Source organism: Entelurus aequoreus, linkage group LG11 (assembly GCF_033978785.1).
Source record: "Entelurus aequoreus isolate RoL-2023_Sb linkage group LG11, RoL_Eaeq_v1.1, whole genome shotgun sequence".
Lineage (NCBI taxonomy): Eukaryota > Metazoa > Chordata > Actinopteri > Syngnathiformes > Syngnathidae > Entelurus > Entelurus aequoreus.
This window is the reverse complement of record NC_084741.1, coordinates 18,922,828-18,944,895: the sequence shown is the minus strand read 5'-3', so window position 1 is coordinate 18,944,895 and position 22,068 is coordinate 18,922,828. Positions and strand designations below refer to the sequence as shown.

The 22,068-nt window shown below is 37.9% G+C and overlaps 1 protein-coding gene across 3 annotated transcripts in view; it reads left to right on the top strand.

Moving 5' to 3' along the window:
- The window catches only part of LOC133659854 (raftlin-like), a 343,132-nt gene that overhangs the window by 294,856 nt on the left and 26,208 nt on the right, over window positions 1-22,068 (top strand). For all 3 annotated transcript variants that reach the window (XM_062062657.1, XM_062062658.1, XM_062062659.1), the window contains exon 8: window positions 15,150-15,253. In XM_062062657.1, the coding sequence (XP_061918641.1) occupies window positions 15,150-15,253 (104 nt within the window). The remainder of the gene's footprint in view (window positions 1-15,149; window positions 15,254-22,068) is intronic.

The following is a 22,068-nucleotide window of genomic DNA, read 5'->3' as shown; positions in this document are numbered from 1 at the left end:
TCAACTGGTCTAAAAAGGGGGTCTATTTAAAGGCTAGATTATACAGTTTTAAGATGGGACTTAAATGTCGTATCGGATCAATATCGGTATAGGCCAATACTCAAAGGTCCAACATCGGCATCGTATCGGAAATGCTGTCACTGTACCTTTTCCATAAAATGCACTTTTTCCGGAATTTTGCCTGTCATTCACAAGCCTCATGCCTGACAAGAACACACATATTTTTCCTCTCTCTGCTTGATCCAAATACCAAACGCTGCTCGCTACAAACTCACAACTTGAAAAAAACGACCTGGCAGCGGTTCACATTTCAAGATGGCTGATTCGCTCGTTTCGCCGTCAATCAAACAGATCACCCAATCATCATGCGGAACATTAGCGTCCTTTAGCGTCCACGAGGGCCAAGCATTTGTCCGACGACTGTCTGGTTTGGCTGCAGTGGAACAAGCCGCTCCATGCTCCCCCGTTAAAGTCAATGGACGCTCAGCTTCAACACCGTCAGCGAGAAGAGAGTTGTCGCCAAAGTAGCTGATTCCGAAGAAAAGTTGAACGCATTCAAGTACGTATTTAGCCAATTAAACGTACATATTACAAGTACAGATCTGACATAGCAATTTTTTGCAACAAAACCCAAAAACAGTGAACTGGCACGTTGAGTAAATGGTAAATAAATAAAAAATACCATGATTTGCAAATCCTTTTCAACTTATATTCAATTGAATGGACTGCAAAGACAAGATATTGATATCGAACTGGAAAACGTTGTTATTTTTGGCAAATATTAGCTCATTTGGAATTTGGTGCCTGCAGCATGTTTCAAAAAAGCTGGCACAAGTGGCAAAAAAGACTGAGAGATTTGAGGAATGCTCATCAAACACTTATTTGGAACAACCCACAGGTGAACAGGCTAATTGGGAACAGGTGAGTGCCATGATTGGGTATAAAGGCAGCTTCCGTGAAATGCTCAGTCATTCACAAACAAGGACGGAGCGAGGGTCACCACTTTGTCAACAAATGCGTGAGCAAATTGTCCAACAGTTTAAGAACAACATTTCTCAACCAGCTATTGCAAGGAATTTAGGGATTTCACCATCTATGGTTCGTAATATCATCAAAAGGTTCAGAGAATCTGGAGAAATCACTGCACGTAAGCGATGATATTACGGATATTTGATCCCTCAGGCGGTACTGCATCAAAAAGCGACATCAGTGTGTAAAGAATATCACCACATGGACTCAGGAACACTGTCAGTAACTACAGTTTGTGGCTTCATCTGTAACTGCAAGTTAAAACTCAAAGCGAAAGCTATTTATCAACAACACCCAAAAACGCCGCCGGCTTCGCAGGGCCCGAGCTCATCTAAGATGGACTGATGCAAAGTGTAAAAGTGTTCTGTGGTCTGACGAGTCCACATTTCAAATGTTTTTTGGAAACTGTGGACGTCGTGTCCTCCGGAACAAAGAGGAAAAGACCCATCCGGATTGTTATAGGCGCAAAGTGTAAAAGCCAGCATCTGTGATATTATGGGGGTGTATTAGTGCCCAAGACATGGGTAACTTACACATCTGTGAAGGCACCATTAATGCTCAAAGGTACATACAGGTTTTGGAGCAACATAAGTTGACATCCAAGCAACATTATCATGGACGCCCCTGCTTATTTCAGCAAGACAATGCCAAGCCACGTGTTACAACAGTGTGGCTTCGTAGTAAAAGAGTGCAGGTACTAGACTGGCCTGCCTGTAGTCCAGACCTGTCTCCCATTGTAAATGTGTGGCGCATTATGAAGCCTAAAATACCACAACGGAGACCCCCGGACTGTTGAACAACTTAAGCTGTACATCAAGCAAGAATGGGAAAGAAAAGCTGAAAAGCTTCAAAAATTGGTCTCCTCAGTTCCCAAACGTTTACTGAGTGTTGTTAAAAGGAAAGGCCATGTAACACAGCGGTAAAAATGCCCCTGTGCCAAATGTTTTGCAATGTGTTGCTGCCATTAAATTCTAAGTTAATGATTATTTGCACACAAAAAAATAAGTTTCTCAGTTGGAACATTAAATATCTTGTCTTTGCAGTCTATTCAATTGAATATAAGTTGAAAAGGATTTGCAAATCATTATATTCTGTTTTTATTTACGAATTACACAACGTGCCAACTTCACTGGTTTTTAGAAAGCAGGGACAAAAGAAATACGTGTTCTGTCTCATATAAGGACTGTGAGTGGTTTATTCTGATCACGTTGTGTTCCTTCCAAGTATCCTCACCGTCTCCATTTGACACCAAGCAGTTATGACTCACTTGGAAGAAGAAGAAAAAGAGCAGAAGATGTGTTTGCCACAAAGTGAGCAGTCCCACTCAGCAGACTATTTGCTAACGGACAAAACTCGCACTCTAGCTACAGCAATGGAGACAAAAGTATTTGGCCACGTGGTCATGGAAATGTTCTACCAAGGGTGCTGGTCAGGTATTTTCTGTTACGCCCCATTTGTGATTTTACTCGACGGAATAGCAACAATGCAAAAATATCAGAAAATCGTTAGCTTCAAGAATAGTGCTGTGCTTTTAGCTCAGTAGTCAGCACGCTGGGTTCGCAGTAGGAATTAAAAAAACAAAAAACAATGCAACCGAGAGAGTGAGAGAGTGTACACAATCGCTTCACCAAAGCTGGGTCGTCTGTGATTGGCAGCCATGAACACCAATCATTCGCTGCACTGCAAAAAGTCAGTGTTCATAAACAAGGGAAAAAAATACAAAAATGAGGGGTATTTTATTTGAATTAAGCATAATTATCTGCCAATAGAACAAGAAAATTTGGCTTGTCAAGACTTTCCAAAACAAGTAAAATTAACTAACCTCAATGAACCCCAAAATACCTTAAAATAAGTATATTCCCACTAATAACACTGTTATGTGCACTGTTCTTGGTTTTGACCTTTTTGCTCAATGTGTTGGAAAATATTCTTAAATGAAGTAAATGCTAGTGCCATTATCTTGACATAATGATATGCGCTCGGCATCACAATTTTTTTTTTCATGCTTGAAGTAAGGAATGATTAGTAGTTTTATACTTGTGAGTGTTGATGACACAGCTTTGCATCAGTTGATATTCTAGTTTCAAGCATGTTTTACTCAATGTTTATCAATCAATGTTTATTTATATAGCCCTAAATCACAAGTGTCTCAAAGGGCTGCACAAGCCACAATGACATCCACGGTTCAGCGCCCACATAAGGGCAAGGAAAAACTCACAACCCAGAGGGGCGTCGATGAGAATGACTATGAGAAACCTTGAAGAGGACCGCAAATGTGGGTAACCCCGCCCTCTAGGGGAGACCGGATGCAATGGCTGTCGAGTGGGTTCTGACATAATATTGTAAAAGTCCAGTCCATAGTGGATCTAACATAATAGTGTGAGAGTCCAGTCCATAGTGGATCTAACATAATAGTGTGAGAGTCCAGTTCATAGTGGATCTAACATAATAGTGAGAGTCCAGTTCATAGTGGATCTAACATAATAGTGAGAGTCCAGTCCATAGTGGATCTAACAAAATAGTGAGAGTCCAGTCCATAGTGGATCTCACATAATAGTGTGAGAGTCCAGTCCATAGTGGATCTAACATAATAGTGAGAGTTCAGTCCATAGTGGATCTAACATAATAGTGTGCGAGTCCAGTCCATAGTGGATCTAACATAATAGTGTGAGAGTCCAGTCCATAGTGGATCTAACATAATAGTGAGAGTCCAGTCCATAGTGGATCTAACATAATACTGTGAGAGTCCAGTCCATAGTGAATCTAACATAATAGTGAGAGTCCAGTCCATAGTGGATCTAACATAATAATGAGAGTCCAGTCCATAGTGGATCTAACATAATAGTGTGAGAGTCCAGTCCATAGTGGATCTAACATAATAGTGAGAGTCCAGTCCATAGTGGATCTAACATAATATTGTGAAAGTCCAGTCCATAGTGGATCTAACATAATGGTGAGAGTCCAGTCCATAGTGGATCTAACATAATAGTGTGAGAGTCCAGTCCATAGTGGATCTAACATAATATTGAGAGAGTCCAGTCCATAGTGGATCTAACATAATGGTGTGAGAGTCCAGTCCATAGTGGATCTAACATAATAGTGTGAGAGTCCAGTCCATAGTGGATCTAACATAATAGTGAGAGTCCAGTCCATAGTGGATCTAACATAATACTGTGAGAGTCCAGTCCATAGTGAATCTAACATAATAGTGAGAGTCCAGTCCATAGTGGATCTAACATAATAATGAGAGTCCAGTCCATAGTGGATCTAACATAATAGTGTGAGAGTCCAGTCCATAGTGGATCTAACATAATAGTGAGAGTCCAGTCCATAGTGGATCTAACATAATATTGTGAAAGTCCAGTCCATAGTGAATCTAACATAATGGTGAGAGTCCAGTCCATAGTGGATCTAACATAATAGTGTGAGAGTCCAGTCCATAGTGGAACTAACATAATATTGAGAAAGTCCAGTCCATAGTGGATCTAACATAATGGTGTGAGAGTCCAGTCCATAGTGGATCTAACATAATAGTGTGAGAGTCCAGTCCATAGTGGATCTAACATAATAGTGTGAGAGTCCAGTCCATAGTGGATCTAATATAATGGTGAGAGTCCAGTCCATAGTGGATCTAACATAATGGTGAGAGTCCAGTCCATAGTGGATCTAACATAATACTGTGAGAGTCCAGTCCATAGTGAATCTAACATAATAGTGAGAGTCCAGTCCATAGTGGATCTAACATAATAATGAGAGTCCAGTCCATAGTGGATCTAACATAATGGTGAGAGTCCAGTCCGTAGTGGATCTAACATAATATTGTGAAAGTCCAGTCCATAGTGGATCTAACATAATGGTGAGAGTCCAGTCCATAGTGGATCTAACATAATGGTGAGAGTCCAGTCCATAGTGGATCTAACATAATAGTGAGAGTCCAGTCCATAGTGGATCTAACATAATAGTGAGAGTCCAGTCCATAGTGGATCTAACATAATAGTGAGAGTCCAGTCCATAGTGGATCTTACATAAAAGTGAGAGTCCAGTCCATAGTGGGGCCAGCAGGAGACCACCCCGAGCGGAGACGGGTCAGCAGCGCAGAGATGTCCCCAACCGATGCACAGGCGAGCGGTCCACCCCGGGTCCCGACTCTGGACAGCGGGCACTTCATCCATGGCCACCGAGGGGGCCCAGTCTGGATTGGGAAAAAAACCTCCATAGCAAAGCACATATACATATTACAACATACATCTTGAGATATCTAGCAACAGAGGGAAGGGAGTGCGGGGTCATGGTGGCAGGCTGCAGCTCTCAGGCGCTGACCATCCTTTCATCCCCCCTATGGGATTTGCGTTGAGGGCGTTGGATTGGCGGGGTATGTATGTGTGTGACGTATATTTTTGTGGATGCATGTTTGTGTGTAAGCCTGCAGTGTGTCTCTGTTCCGCGGCCTTGATGTCGTTCAGTCGCTAGTCCAAAGTCAACAACAACAGACAGGTGTGTGTCCATGAGAGACAAGAAGGGAGTTTGTTGTGTCTTCGCCGCACTGTCCTTCGGGAGAGTCTCGAAGCCAGGGAAACAATCCAAGTTAGAATGTTTTGTATACGAGTGAAAATAAAATTTGCTTTTCATGTATTGACCTCCAAATTGTTGCCGATAAACAATGTATTAAGTTAAAGTTAACTTAATACATTGTTGATAAACAATGTTATTGCCATGGTTTTGATGAGACCAACTGAACCATTGATGTAATAACACATACTAAGAACTAGATTAGATGAAGCAATTGCTGAAGGAATTGCGTGTGAATGCTCCAATGCTGAAGTTGAACTTCAAAATGACGAATTGTTGAAGTAAAGCACACGATTCCTGAACTGGTTGAATATTTTCAAGTGTGAACAGTTTGAATTAAATGAAAAATGTGGGAGTTGTGAAACTTTGAAGAATGTCCCATTGTCCCAAAAATGTGGGAATTTCGGGAAATGCGGGAATTTTTTTGAAAATGGTAAAAAAAAAACTTGGTGGAGAAATGTTGAAGTAGTAACATGTTGAATTAAGAAATGGTATTACGGAATTCCTGGAATTTCGGAAAAACAGGAATTTTTCCAGGTTAAAAAACTTGGGTTTTACGTCCTGATTAAGAGGAATGTTTTGACGGTGGAACAGTTAAAATGCGTTGAAAAATGTGGAAGGAGTAGTCGACAGAAAAAAGGGTGGAAATAGGGCTTTGGAAAACCAGAAAATAGTTAGAATTTCCAGGATGGTGGAATGTGTTGAAGGTGGAATGGTTTGAATAGGTCGAAAAATGTGGAAATGGTGGAAGTTTGAAAAGTGGCCAATTCATTTTGAATGGGAAAAATGTCCTTAAAACCTGCAATTCTGGGAAATCTCAAGGGAAAGCCTGTGATTCCCGAATAGGCTGAACAGTTTGAAGTTGGAACGCTTTGAATCAGATGAAAAATGTGGGAGTTGTGGAACTTTGAAGAATGTCTCCAAAATGTGGGAGTTTCGGGAAATGCTGGAATTTTTTTGAAAATGGTATAAAAAAAAACTCGGTGGAGAAATGTTGAAGTAGTAATATGTTGAATTGAGAAATGGTATTACGGAATTCCTGGAATTTCGGAAAAACAGGAATTTTTCCAGGTTAAAAAACCTGGGTTTTATGTCCTGATTAAGAGGAATGTTTTGACGGTAGAACAGTTAAAATGCGTTGAAAAATGTGGAAGGAGTAGTCGACAGAAAAAAGGGTGGAAATAGGGCTTTGGAAAACCAGAAAATAGTTAGAATTTCCAGGATGGTGGAATGGTTTAAATAGGTCGAAAAATTTGGAAGTGGTGGAAGTTTGATAAGTGGCCAATTCATTTTGAATGGGAAAAATGTCCTGAAAACCTGCAATTCTGGGAAATCTCAAGGGAAAGCCTGTGATTCCCGAATAGGCTGAACAGTTTGAAGTTGGAACGCTTTGAATCAGATGAAAAATGTGGGAGTTGTGGAACTTTGAAGAATGTCCCCAAAATGTGGGAGTTTCGGGAAATGCGGGAATTTTTTTGAAAATGGTAAAAAAAAAAACTCGGTGGAGAAATGTTGAAGTAGTAACATGTTGAATTGAGAAATGGTATTCTGGAATTTCGGAAAAACAGGAATTTTTCCAGGTTAAAAAACCTGGGTTTTATGTCCTGATTAAGAGGAATGTTTTGACGGTGGAACAGTTAAAATGCGTTGAAAAATGTGAAAGGAGTAGTCGACAGAAAAAAGCGTGGAAATAGGGCTTTGGAAAACCAGAAAATAGTTAGAATTTCCAGGATGGTGGAATGTGTTGAAGGTGGAATGGTTTGAATAGGTCGAAAAATGTGGAAATGGTGGAAGTTTGATAAGTGGCCAATTCATTTTGAATGGGAAAAATGTCCTGAAAACCTGCAATTCTGGGAAATCTCAAGGGAAAGCCTGTGATTCCCGAATAGGCTGAACAGTTTGAAGTTGGAACGCTTTGAATCAGATGAAAAATGTGGGAGTTGTGGAACTTTGAAGAATGTCCCCAAAATGTGGGAGTTTCGGGAAATGCGGGAATTTTTTTGAAAATGGTATAAAAAAAAACTTGGTGGAGAAATGTTGAAGTAGTAACATGTTGAATTGAGAAATGGTATTCTGGAATTTCGGAAAAACAGGAATTTTTCCAGGTTAAAAAACCTGGGTTTTATGTCCTGATTAAGAGGAATGTTTTGACGGTGGAACAGTTAAAATGCGTTGGAAAATGTTAAAGGAGTAGTCCACAGAAAAAAGGGTGGAAATAGGGCTTTGGAAAACCAGAAAATAGTTAGAATTTCCAGGATGGTGGAATGTGTTGAAGGTGGAATGGTTTGAATAGGTCGAAAAATGTGGAAATGGTGGAAGTTTGATAAGTGGCCAATTCATTTTGAATGGGAAAAATGTCCTGAAAACCTGCAATTCTGGGAAATCTCAAGGGAAAGCCTGTGATTCCCGAATAGGCTGAACAGTTTGAAGTTGGAACGCTTTGAATCAGATGAAAAATGTGGGAGTTGTGGAACTTTGAAAAATGTCCCCAAAATATGTGAGTTTCGGGAAATGCGGGAATTTTTTTGAAAATGGTAAAAAAAAAACTCGGTGGAGAAATGTTGAAGTAGTAACATGTTGAATTGAGAAATGGTATTACGGAATTCCTGGAATTTTGGAAAAACAGGAATTTTTCCAGGTTAAAAAACTTGGGTTGTATGTCCTGATTAAGAGGAATGTTTTGACGGTGGAACGGTTAAAATGCGTTGAAAAATGTGGAAGGAGTAGTCGACAGAAAAAAGGGTGGAAATAGGGCTTTGGAAAACCATGAATTCTGAAAAATCCTGGAATTTTTTTTAACTTGAGAAAAAGTAGTTAGAATTTCCAGGATGGTGGAATGGTTTGAATAGGTCGAAAAATTTGGAAATGGTGGAAGTTTGAAAAGTGGCCAATTCATTTTGAATGGGAAAAATGTCCTGAAAACCTGCAATTCTGGGAAATCTCAAGGGAAAGCCTGTGATTCTCGAATAGGCTGAATAGTTTGAAGTTGGAACGCTTTGAATCAGATGAAAAATGTGGGAGTTGTGGAACTTTGAAGAATGTCCCCAAAATGTGGGAGTTTCGGGAAATGCGGGAATTTCTTTGAATATGGTAAAAAAAAAACTCGGTGGAGAAATGTTTAAGTAGTAACATGTTGAATTGATAAATGGTATTACGGAATTCCTTGAATTTCGGAAAAACAGGAATTTTTCCAGGTTAAAAAATGTGGGTTTTACGTCCTGATTAAGAGGAATGTTTTGACGGTGGAACAGTTCAAATGCGTTGAAAAATGTGGAAGGAGTAGTCGACAGAAAAAAGGGTGGAAATACGGCTTTGGAAAACCAGAAAATAGTTAGAATTTCCAGGATGGTGGAATGTGTTGAAGGTGGAATGGTTTGAATAGGTCGAAAAATGTGGAAATGGTGGAAGTTTGATAAGTGGCCAATTCATTTTGAATGGGAAAAATGTCCTGAAAACCTGCAATTCTGGGAAATCTCAAGGGAAAGCCTGTGATTCCCGAATAGGCTGAACAGTTTGAAGTTGGAACGCTTTGAATCAGATGAAAAATGTGGGAGTTGTGGAACTTTGAAGAATGTCCCCAAAATGTGGGAGTTTCGGGAAATGCGGGAATTTTTTTGAAAATGGTAATAAAAAAAAACTCGGTGGAGAAATGTTGAAGTAGTAACATGTTGAATTGAGAAATGGTATTACGGAATTCCTGGAATTTCGGAAAAACAGGAATTTTTCCAGGTTAAAAAACTTGGGTTTTACGTCCTGATTAAGAGTAATGTTTTGACGGTGGAACAGTTAAAATGCGTTGAAAAATGTGGAAGGAGTAGTCGACAGAAAAAAGGGTGGAAATAGGGCTTTGGAAAACCAGAAAATAGTTAGAATTTCCAGGATGGTGGAATGTGTTGAAGGTGGAATGGTTTGAATAGGTCGAAAAATGTGGAAATGGTGGAAGTTTGAAAAGTGGCCAATTCATTTTGAATGGGAAAAATGTCCTGAAAACCTGCAATTCTGGGAAATCTCAAGGGAAAGCCTGTGATTCCCGAATAGGCTGAACAGTTTGAAGTTGGAACGCTTTGAATCAGATGAAAAATGTGGGAGTTGTGGAACTTTGAAGAATGTCCCCAAAATGTGGGAGTTTCGGGAAATGCGGGAATTTCTTTGAAAATGGTAAAAAAAAAAAACTTGGTGGAGAAATGTTGAAGTAGTAACATGTTGAATTGATGAATGGTATTACGGAATTCCTTGAATTTCGGAAAAACAGGAATTTTTCCAGGTTAAAAAACGTGGGTTTTACGTCCTGATTAAGAGGAATGTTTTGACGGTGGAACAGTTCAAATGCGTTGAAAAATGTGGAAGGAGTCGTCGACAGAAAAAAGGATGGAAATAGGGCTTTCGAAAACCAGAAAATAGTTAGAATTTCCAGGATGGTGGAATGTGTTGAAGGTGGAATGGTTTGAATAGGTTGAAAAATGTGGAAATGGTGGAAGTTTGGTAAGTGGCCAATTCATTTTGAATGGGAAAAATGTCCTGAAAACCTGCAATTCTGGGAAATCTCAAGGGAAAGCCTGTGATTCCCGAATAGGCTGAACAGTTTGAAGTTGGAACGCTTTGATTCAGATGAAAAATGTGGGAGTTGTGGAACTTTGAAGAATGTCTCCAAAATGTGGGAGTTTCGGGAAATGCTGGAATTTTTTTGAAAATGGTATAAAAAAAAACTCGGTGGAGAAATGTTGAAGTAGTAACATGTTGAATTGAGAAATGGTATTACGGAATTCCTGGAATTTCGGAAAAACAGGAATTTTTCCAGGTTAAAAAACTTGGGTTTTACGTCCTGATTAAGAGTAATGTTTTCACGGTGGAACGGTTAAAATGCGTTGAAAAATGTGGAAGGAGTAGTCGACAGAAAAAAGGGTGGAAATAGGGCTTTGGAAAACCAGAAAATAGTTAGAATTTCCAGGATGGTGGAATGTGTTGAAGGTGGAATGGTTTGAATAGGTTGAAAAATGTGGAAATGGTGGAAGTTTGATAAGTGGCCAATTCATTTTGAATGGGAAAAATGTCCTGAAAACCTGCAATTCTGGGAAATCTCAAGGGAAAGCCTGTGATTCCCGAATAGGCTGAACAGTTTGAAGTTGGAACGCTTTGAATCAGATGAAAAATGTGGGAGTTGTGGAACTTTGAAGAATGTCCCCAAAATATGTGAGATTCGGGAAATGCGGGAATTTTTTTGAAAATGGTAAAAAAAAAACTCGGTGGAGAAATGTTGAAGTAGTAACATGTTGAATTGAGAAATGGTATTACGAAATTCCTGGAATTTCGGAAAAACAGGAATTTTTCCAGGTTAAAAAACTTGGGTTTTATGTCCTGATTAAGAGGAATGTTTTGACGGTGGAACAGTTAAAATGCGTTGAAAAATGTGAAAGGAGTAGTCGACAGAAAAAAGGGTGGAAATAGGGCTTTGGAAAACCAGAAAATAGTTAGAATTTCCAGGATGGTGGAATGTGTTGAAGGTGGAATGGTTTGAATAGGTGGAAAAATGTGGAAATGGTGGAAGTTTAATAAGTGGCCAATTCATTTTGAATGGGAAAAATGTCCTGAAAACCTGCAATTCTGGGAAATCTCAAGGGAAAGCCTGTGATTCCCGAATAGCCTGAACAGTTTGAAGTTGGAACGCTTTGAATCAGATGAAAAATGTGGGAGTTGTGGAACTTTGAAGAATGTCCCCAAAATGTGGGAGTTTCGGGAAATGCGGGAATTTTTTTGAAAATGGTATAAAAAAAAAACTCGGTAGAGAAATGTTGAAGTAGTAACATGTTGAATTGAGAAATGGTATTACGGAATTCCTGGAATTTCGGAAAAACAGGAATTTTTCCAGGTTAAAAAACTTGGGTTGTATGTCCTGATTAAGAGGAATGTTTTGACGGTGGAACGGTTAAAATGCGTTGAAAAATGTGGAAGGAGTAGTCGACAGAAAAAAGGGTGGAAATAGGGCTTTGGAAAACCAGAAAATAGTTAGAATTTCCAGGATGGTGGAATGGTTTGAATAGGTCGAAAAATGTGGAAGTGGTGGAAGTTTGATAAGTGGCCAATTCATTTTGAATGGGAAAAATGTCCTGAAAACCTGCAATTCTGGGAAATCTCAAGGGAAAGCCTGTGATACACGAATAGGCTGAAAAGTTTGAAGTTGGAACGCTTTGAATCAGATGAAAAATGTGGGAGTTGTGGAACTTTGAAGAATGTCCCCAAAATGTGGGAGTTTCGGGAAATGCGGGAATTTTTTTGAAAATGGTAAAAAAAAACTCTGTGGAGAAATGTTGAAGTAGTAACATGTTGAATTGAGAAATGGTATTCTGGAATTTCGGAAAAACAGGAATTTTTCCAGGTTAAAAAACCTGCGTTTTATGTCCTGATTAAGAGGAATGTTTTGACGGTGGAACAGTTAAAATGCGTTGAAAAATGTGAAAGGAGTAGTCGACAGAAAAAAAGGGTGGAAATAGGGCTTTGGAAAACCAGAAAATAGTTAGAATTTCCAGGATGGTGGAATGTGTTGAAGGTGGAATGGTTTGAATAGGTCGAAAAATGTGGAAATGGTGGAAGTTTGATAAGTGGCCAATTCATTTTGAATGGGGAAAATGTCCTGAAAACCTGCAATTCTGGGAAATCTCAAGGAAAAGCCTGTGATTCCCGAATAGGCTGAACAGTTTGAAGTTGGAACGCTTTGAATCAGATGAAAAATGTGGGAGTTGTGGAACTTTGAAGAATGTCCCCAAAATGTGGGAGTTTCGGGAAATGCGGGAATTTTTTTGAAAATGGTAAAAAAAAAAACTCTGTGGAGAAATGTTGAAGTAGTAACATGTTGAATTGAGAAATGGTATTACGGAATTCCTGGAATTTCGGAAAAACAGGAATTTTTCCAGGTTAAAAAACGTGGGTTTTACGTCCTGATTAAGAGGAATGTTTTGACGGTGGAACAGTTAAAATGCGTTGAAAAATGTGGAAGGAGTAGTCGACAGAAAAAAAGGTGGAAATAGGGCTTTGGAAAACCAGAAAATAGTTAGAATTTCCAGGATGGTGGAATGTGTTGAAGGTGGAATGGTTTGAATAGGTCGAAAAATGTGGAAATGGTGGAAGTTTGATAAGTGGCCAATTCATTTTGAATGGGAAAAATGTCCTGAAAACCTGCAATTCTGGGAAATCTCAAGGGAAAGCCTGTGATTCCCGAATAGGCTGAACAGTTTGAAGTTGGAACGCTTTGAATCAGATGAAAAATGTGGGAGTTGTGGAACTTTGAAGAATGTCCCCAAAATGTGGGAGTTTCGGGAAATGCGGGAATTTTTTTGAAAATGGTAAAAAAAAAAACTCGGTGGAGAAATGTTGAAGTAGTAACATGTTGAATTGAGAAATGGTATTACAGAATTCCTGGAATTTCGGAAAAAACGGGAATTTTTCCAGGTCAAAAAACTTGTTTTTTTTGTCTTAATTAAGAGGAATGTTTTGACGGTGGAACAGTTCAAATGCGTTGAAAAATGTGTTCCCAATTTGCCTGTTCACCTGTGGGTAAATTGTCTATGACTGGTCCTCAAAATCCTGCGGGGCAGACGGTCCGATGTGATGCAAAATCACAAATGTCCACAGTTCTTCCCGCATCCTCCAATCATTTGTGGCAGCTTTGGGGTACTTTGAAGACTGCCAGCAACTTCCAATTTGTGGACAAACCAGAGCAACGCTTACTCCAATCAGCAGATGTCCTGTTGTCATAATTCCGAATGGGTAGATATCTTCACGTCCTCGACAGAAAAGGGTTGCCAGGCACGCGGCACTTCCTTCCTAAACCCAAGATCTTGTCAATTTCGTTGAGGCCAGTTAAATAGTTCCAATGTTTGGATTTGGAGAGCAGTGCAAAAAGAGGCAACAAAAAAGTTAAAGGCCTACTGAAAGCCACTACTACCGACCACACAGTCTGATAGTTTATATACCAATGATGAAATCTTAACATTGCAACACATGCCAATACGGCCGGGTTAACTTATGAAGTGCAATTTTAAATTTCCCGCTAAACTTCCAGTTGAAAACGTCTATGTATGATGACGTATGCGCGTGACGTCACTAGATAAACGGAAGTATTGGTACCCCATTGAATCCAATACAAAAAATATCCGTTTTCATTTCAAAATTCCACAGTATTCTGGACATCTGTGTTGGTGAATCTTTTGCAATTTGTTTAATGAACAATGGAGACGGCGAAGAAGAAAGTTGTAGGTGGGATCGGTGTATTAGCGGCTGGCTGTTGCAACACAACCAGGAGGACTTACTTGGATAGCAGACGCGCTAGCCGACGCTAGCTGCCAACCGCACGGATGATCAGGTGAAGTCCTCCGTCGCGCCGTCGATCGCTGGAACGCAGGTGAGCACGGGTGTTGATGAGCAGATGAGGGCTGGCTGGCGTAGGTGGAGCGCTAATGTTTTTATCATAGCTCTGTGAGGTCCGGTTGCTAAGTTAGCTTCAATGGCGTCGTTAGCAACAGCATTGTTAAGCTTTGCCAGGCTGATAATTATTAACCGTGTATTTACATGTTTAATAGTTTTGTTGATCTTCTGTCTATCTTTCCAGTCAGGTATTTATTTATTTTGTTTCTATCTGCATTTGAGCCAGATGCTATCACCTTAGCTCAGTAGCTAAAGAGCTTCGCCGATGTATTGTCGTGGAGATAAAATTCACTGTGAATGTCCATTTCGCGTTCTCGACTCTCATTTTCAAGAGGATATAGTATCCGAGGTGGTTTAAAATACAAATCCGTGATCCACAATAGAAAAAGGAGAAAGTGTGGAATCCAATGAACCCTTGTACCTAAATTACGGTCAGAGCGAAAAAAGATATGTCCTGCACTGCCTCTCTAGTCCTTCACTCTCACTTTCCTCATCCACGAATCTTTCATCCTCGCTCAAATTAATGGGGTAATCGTCGCTTTCTCGGTCCGAATCGCTCTCGCTGCATTGAAAACAATGGGAAAATGTGAGAAGCCCTTCAACCTGCGACGTCACGCTACTTCCGGTACAGGCAAGGCTTTTTTTTATCAGCGACCAAAAGTTGCGACCTTTATCGTCGTTGTTCTCTACTAAATCCTTTCATCAAAAATATGGCAATATCGCGAAATGATCAAGTATGACACATGGAATGGATCTGCTATCCCCGTTTAAATAAAAAAATGTAATTTCAGTAGGCCTTTAAGACAGGACAAAGAAGCAAGCAGGAGAGATAAGGGAGAGGAAAGGGGAGCGTCCGCCCTCGATGAGTGCCAGAGAGAAACTCAGGAGCACAAACAATAATAATGTGTGTTGATTTTTTTAAATCAAAATGAGGAAGTCTGGATTCCTGAGCATGTTTTGTTATGCACAGCGGGGTTGGCAGCATGATACTGATAAAGCATGGTCCCCGGGGTCACACTATTAGAGAAGAACTGGACTAAGAACCCAACCTGTCATTGATGTCTTGGTTCGGAGCATTTACACTCCTGTAATCATGCAGATTGACGGCAATCAAGGCTTTCTTTTCTTTGCAGGGTTTGCAGGTGAAGGCCGATTACATCCCGCTGCTGCAGTCCTTGGCCACGTTTGGCTGGAGGCTCACTTGTGTGCTGCCGACACCTGTCGCCAAGACTAACAGGTAATCTTTGCTCCAAACTTTGTTCACCAAGTACCACCTAAGAAAAACAAAAAACACTTTGCTCTCCATGTACCATCATAATGACTAATATTGAAATACAGTAGCATAGTAGGCCTAGGTAATCATTAAAAAACGAGAAAGTATATTTCGTTCTTTGGCTACTGCGGGGGTCAGCAACCTGTGGCTCTTTAGTGTCGCCCTTGTGGCTCCCTGGAGAATTATTAAAAAAGGATTGAAAAAATGGGGGAAATAATTTTTTTGTTTTAGTATGTTTTTTGTTTGAGGACAAACACGACACAAACCTTCCCAATTGTTAGTTAGCCCACTGTTTAATATGTTTGTGTGTATGCTTCACTGATGACAGTATTTGGTGGACATCGTTTTGTCCCACTAATTTCACCGGTTCTTGAACTCACCATAGTGTGGACTGTGACGCAACAGTTTGTTTACATGTAAAATATTCCACTCCTTCTTTGTTTCATTTTTTCCATGAAATGTTTTAAGGTGTGTGTGAATGCACAATGGTGAGCTTTGTTGATGTTATTGACTTGTTGGAGTGCTATTCAGGCACAATTGGTCAGTGCATGACTGCACGCTAATTAATGCTAACATGCTATTTAGGCTAGCTGTATGTAGATATTGCATCATTATGCCTCGCTTGTAGGTATATTTGAGCTCATTTAATATCATTTACTTTTATCCTCTTTGTATATAATTTAGTTTTGCATCTTTCATGACACATTATCTGTATGTAATATTGGCTAATTGTTTGTGCGCCATGTTGTTCCAGACCACAGCAAACATTACCTAGCTGCCCAAAGATTGTAATAAATCCATTAGAAGAAGAAAGCCTGCTGTTTCCTTTAAGTTGAACACACACATCTATACCTTTGGCCATTCTAAGACACTCATTTCCAGGAGTTATCTCACCCTCTAAATAGCCTCTGATTTACTAATGGTTTCTAATGTTGTAAAAATGTGTAGATTAAATATTAAATATCAACATTTCTGTCAATGATTTGCTTCAGCCTGCGACACATAGTAATTTTGATAGTAGGCTAATATAGCTAATATAGACACGTACATAATGTGTTGCCTTCATTATAACACTTATATAAGACTTTTAAAGTCATTTTGATAGTAGGCTATTATAGCTAATATAGACACTTACATCATGTGTTGCTTTCATTGTAACACGCATATAAGACTTTTAAAGTCATTTTGATAGTAGGCTAATATAGACACTTACATCATGTGTTGCCTTCATTATAACACTTATATAAGACTTAAAGTCATTTTGATATTAGGCTAATACAGCTAATATAGACACATCATGTGTTGCCTTCATCATAACACGTATATAAGAATTTTAAAGTCATTTTGATAGTAGGCTAATATAAACACATCATGTGTTGCCTTCATTACAACACTTATATAAGACTTTTAAAGTAATTTTGATAGTAAGCTAATATATCAATCAATCAATCAATCAATGTTTATTTATATAGCCCTAAATCACAAGTGTCTCAAAGGGCTGTACAAGCCACAACGACATCCTCGGTGTCGAGTGGGTCTGACATAATATTGTGAAAGTCCAACACATCAGCGAAAGTCCAGTCCATGGTGGGGCCAGCGGGAACCATCCCGAGCGGAGACGGGTCAGCAGCGTAGAGATGTCCCCATCTGATGGACAGGCTAGCGGTCCACCCCGGAGCAGAGTAGAAAAGAAAAGAAAAGAAACGGCAGATCAACTGGTCTAAAAAGGGAGTCTATTTAAAGGCTAGAGTAGACACTTACATCATGTGTTGCCTTCATTATAACACTTATATAAGACTTAAAGTCATTTTGATAGTAGGCTAATACAGCTAATATAGACACATCATGTGTTGCCTTCATCATAACACTTATATAAGACTTGTAAAGTCATTTTGATAGTAGGCTAATATAGACACATCATGTGTTGCCTTCATCATAACACTTATATAAGACTTTTAAAGTAATTTTGATAGTAGGCTATTATAGCTAATATAGACACTTACATCATGTGTTGCCTTCATCATAACACTTATATAAGACTTTTAAAGTCATTTTGATAGTAGGCTAATACAGCTAATATAGACACATCATGTGTTGCCTTCATCATAACACTTATATAAGACTTTTAAAGTCATTTTGATAGTAGGCTATTATAGCTAATATAGACACTTACATCATGTGTTGCCTTCATCATAACACTTATATAAGACTTTTAAAGTCATTTTGATAGTAGGCTATTATAGCTAATATAGAAACTTACATCATGTGTTGCTTTCATTGTAACACTTATATAAGACTTTTAAAGTCATTTTGATAGTAGGCTCATACAGACACTTACATCATGTGTTGCCTTCATTATAACACTTATATAAGACTTTTAAAGTAATTTTGATAGTAGGCTAATATAGACACTTACATCATGTGTTGCCTTCATTATAACACTTATATAAGACTTAAAGTCATTTTGATAGTAGGCTAATACAGCTAATATAGACACATCATGTGTTGCCTTCATCATGACACTTATATAAGACTTTTAAAGTCATTATGACAGTAGGCTAATACAGCTAATATAGACACTTACATCATGTGTTGCCTTCATCATAACACCTATATAAGACTTTTAAAGTAATTTTGATAGTAGGCTAATATAGACACATCATGTGTTGCCTTCATTATAACACTTATATAAGACTTTTAAAGTAATTTCGATAGTAGGCTAATATAGACACTTGCATCATGTGTTGCCTTCATTATAACACTTCTATAAATAAATGATAAATGGGTTATACTTGAATAGCGCTTTTCTACCTTCAAGGTACTCAATGCGCTTTGACAGTATTTCCACATTCACACACTGATGGAGGGAGCTGCCATGCAAGGCGCTAACCAGCACCCATCAGGAGCAAGGGTGAAGTGTCTTGCCCAAGGACACAACGGACGTGACTAGGATGGTAGAAGGTGGGGATTGAACCCCAGTAACCAGCAACCCTCTGATTGCTGGCACGGCCACTCTACCAACTTCGCCACGCCGTCCCAAGACACATACGTCATGTGTTGCCTTCATTATAACACTTATATAAGACTTTTAAAGTAATTTTGATAGTAGGCTATTATAGCTAATATAGACACTTACATCATGTGTTGCTTTCATTATAACACTTATATAAGACTTTTAAAGTCTTGAGTTTGAGTTTGAGTTTATTTCGAACATGCAAGCATACAACATGATACATCACAATTTCCAGTTTCTCTTTTCAACATGTTCGAAAAGGAGTAGGAAGAAGCAGAGCTTATTTAATCCTACCCCTTTTCTTTTACATAACAGTTGCTAAACTTTTTTGTTCACTTCTTGTTCTCAATTTATTCACAATGTACTCCATAAGTAATCACAATAAAAATAAATAGATAAATAATAATTGGTGAAGTAAGTTACATTTCATATGATGAGATAAGTAAGATTATTTTGAGAGTGAAAGAATGGATGAATTAACTAAATTCAGAATGTTTATCATGGTTCTTCTTCTTTGTACTTTGTAAACACTTTAAGTTTGAAGAGTTTCTTGAAGTGGATCATATTAGTACATTGTTTGATTGCTTTGCTTAATCCATTCCATAATTGAATTCCACATACTGATATACTGAAGGTCTTAAGTGTTGTACGTGCATACAAATGTTTTAAATTACATTTTTCTCTAAGATTATATTCCTCCTCTTTTTTTGAGAAGAATTGTTGTATATTCTTGGGTAGCAGGTTATAGTTTGCTTTGTGTATAATTTTAGCTGTTTGCAAATTCACTATGTCGTGGAATTTCAGTATCTTTGATTCAATAAATAAAGGATTTGTATGTTCTCTATATCCAACATTATGTATTAATCTAACTGATCTTTTTTGTAACACCGTTAGTGAATGAAGTGTACTTTTGTAATTATTTCCCCATATTTCTACACAGTAACTCAGATATGGTAACACTAGTGAGCAGTAGAGAATATGAAGTGATTTTTTGTCTAGAACATGTTTTGCTTTATTCATTATTGACGTGTTTCTTGCTACTTTATGTTGTATATTTTTTACGTGAGATTTCCAGTTCAATTTATCATCAATCATTATACCTAGAAATTTGGTTTCATTTACTCTTTCAATTTCTTTTCCGTCTATTTGTATTTGTGTTTGACTTTCTCTTCTACTGTTACCAAATAGCATTATTTTAGTTTTACTGAGATTCAACGATAGTCTGTTTTTGTCAAACCATCTTTTTAATTTGTTAATTTCTTCTGTTATTATTTGTATTAACTTCTGTGTGTTCTCTCCTGAACAAAACGCTGTTGTATCATCCGCAAATAGTACTAACTTTAAATCTTTTGTAACTTTACAAATGTCATTTATATAGAGATTGAATAATTTAGGTCCTAGTATTGATCCCTGAGGTACACCACAGGATATATTTAGCGTTGTAGACTTGTGTTCGCCTAGCTTCACGTATTGTTTCCTGTTCGTTAGATAACTTCTTATCCAGTTTAAGACTAACCCTCTGATGCCATATCGTTCTAGTTTTTTGATTAAAATATTGTGATTAATAGTGTCAAATGCTTTAGTTAGATCCATGAACACTGCTGCTGCACATTTTTTACTATCTATTGCATTGGTAATTTCTTCTGTAATTTCAATTAAAGCCATTGAAGTTGAAACATTAGCTCTGTATCCATATTGGTTCTCTTCGAGTATTCTATTTTTATTTATGAAACTCTCTAATCTGTTATTGAACAGTTTTTCAATGATTTTAGAAAATTGTGGAAGTAAAGAAACAGGTCTATAATTTGTAAATTGATGTTTGTCTCCAGTCTTATAAATTGGTGCAACTTTAGCTATTTTCATTTTGTTTGGAAAAGTACCTGTTTGAAATGATTGGTTACTAATATACATTAATGGTCCTGAGATCTCTTCTATAACCTTTTTTATCGTTTCCATATCAATTCCGTTACAATCAGTTGAAGTCTTAGATTTACATTTTTTCACGATTGTAACTATTTCCTCCTGTGTCACATTACTGAGGAACATGGAGTTGGGATTTCGCTCTATGGTATCATTATAGTCCTCAATTGGAACTGGGTCTGGAATCCTTTCTTCCAATTTTGGTCCAATATTTACAAAATAATTATTGAAGCTTTCATCTACTTCCTTTATGTTGTCATTTTTTTTATTTCCGTCTAAGATGTATTGGGGGTAGTCCCTCTTTGTGCCATTTTTGATAATGCTATTAAGGATGCCCCATGTTGCTCTCATGTTATTTTTGTTCCTATCCAATAATTCACTGTAATATTATTTTCTACATGATCGTATTATGTCTGTTAACTTGTTTTTATACTTTTTGTACTTAATTTCTGCCTCTGTATTTTTTTGTGCTATAAATTTCCTATATAGTGTATTCTTCTTCTTACAAGCATTTTTTAATCCTTTTGTCATCCATGGTTGATTATTCTTTCTCTGCTTGTTACTGAGTTGTATCCATGGACAATGTTTGTCATAAAGTATTATGAACTTGTTTAAGAAATGTTCATATGCTTCATCAACCTCTTTTTCATTGTACACATTGTCCCAATCTTGCTTTTGTAGCTCAATTTTGAAGGCAATCATCCTCTTCTCTGTGCACAGTCTTCGAAATGTCCTTTTGTCTTCCATGTTCTTCTTGTAGTTTCCATCATATATTGTAAAAACTGGCAGATGATCACTAATGTCGGTTATAAGTAGACCACTTGTAGTGTTGTTATCAAAATCATTGGTAAAAATATTATCAATAAGCGTGGCACAGTGTGCTGTGATTCTGCTTGGCTTTGTGATTTTAGGATATAAACTGATGCTGTACATTGTATCAATGAAGTCATCAATAGACTTTTGCTTGTTAGGGTTCAATAAGTCAATATTAAAGTCACCACATAGGAACATTATTCTTTGACCATTGTCCATGTAAGTTGCTTTGATCCATTCTTCAAATTGTTCTATACTTGACTTAGGTGATCTATAGATACAACTAATGAAAATGTTTTTGCTTTTTTCCTGACATATTTCAATGGTTATACATTCTAAGATATTATCTATAGCAAATGACATGTTTTTTACCACTTTGTAGTTCAGGTTCTTCATCACGTACACAGCTACTCCTCCTCCATTTTTGTTGGTTCTGTTGATGTAGTTTAGTTCATATCCTTCCAGATCAAAATCTATTCCTTTTTTATCATCAATCCATGTTTCTGTGACAGCAATCACTTTGAGGGGTTCGTTGATTTGTTCCAAAAAGTTCTTAATGTTGTTGTAATTTGCATACAAGCTTCTGCTATTAAAATGAATAATTGACAATTTGTTATATCACATTCAATGTTGCTATTATATTGATCATCTGTATAATAAAAACAATTATTACTGATGTGGGAGAAAAAATCTGTATCTGGATCTATATCATTTTCCAAATCCTGGTTTTTGTGATCTTTGTTGCAGAAATTTTTTAGTTCCATATTTTCTTGTTCAACAATCTTTGATGTTGTTTCAATAATCTCTATTAGTGTAGGTGGATGCAATCCTGAATGTAGGTCCTCTTGTTTAGTCGTCCCTTGGAACATAGTAGTGTCGATGCTGGGAGTTGGTTTTCTGTCAGAGTCCATTATCATCGATGTTGTGGAAGCTGTTTCAACTTTAAAAATTGTCCAGGTCCTTGATGTCATGGACAACAATTACTCTTGCTTCTGGACCTCCATTCAGCTTGATGTAGATTTTACAGTTGGCG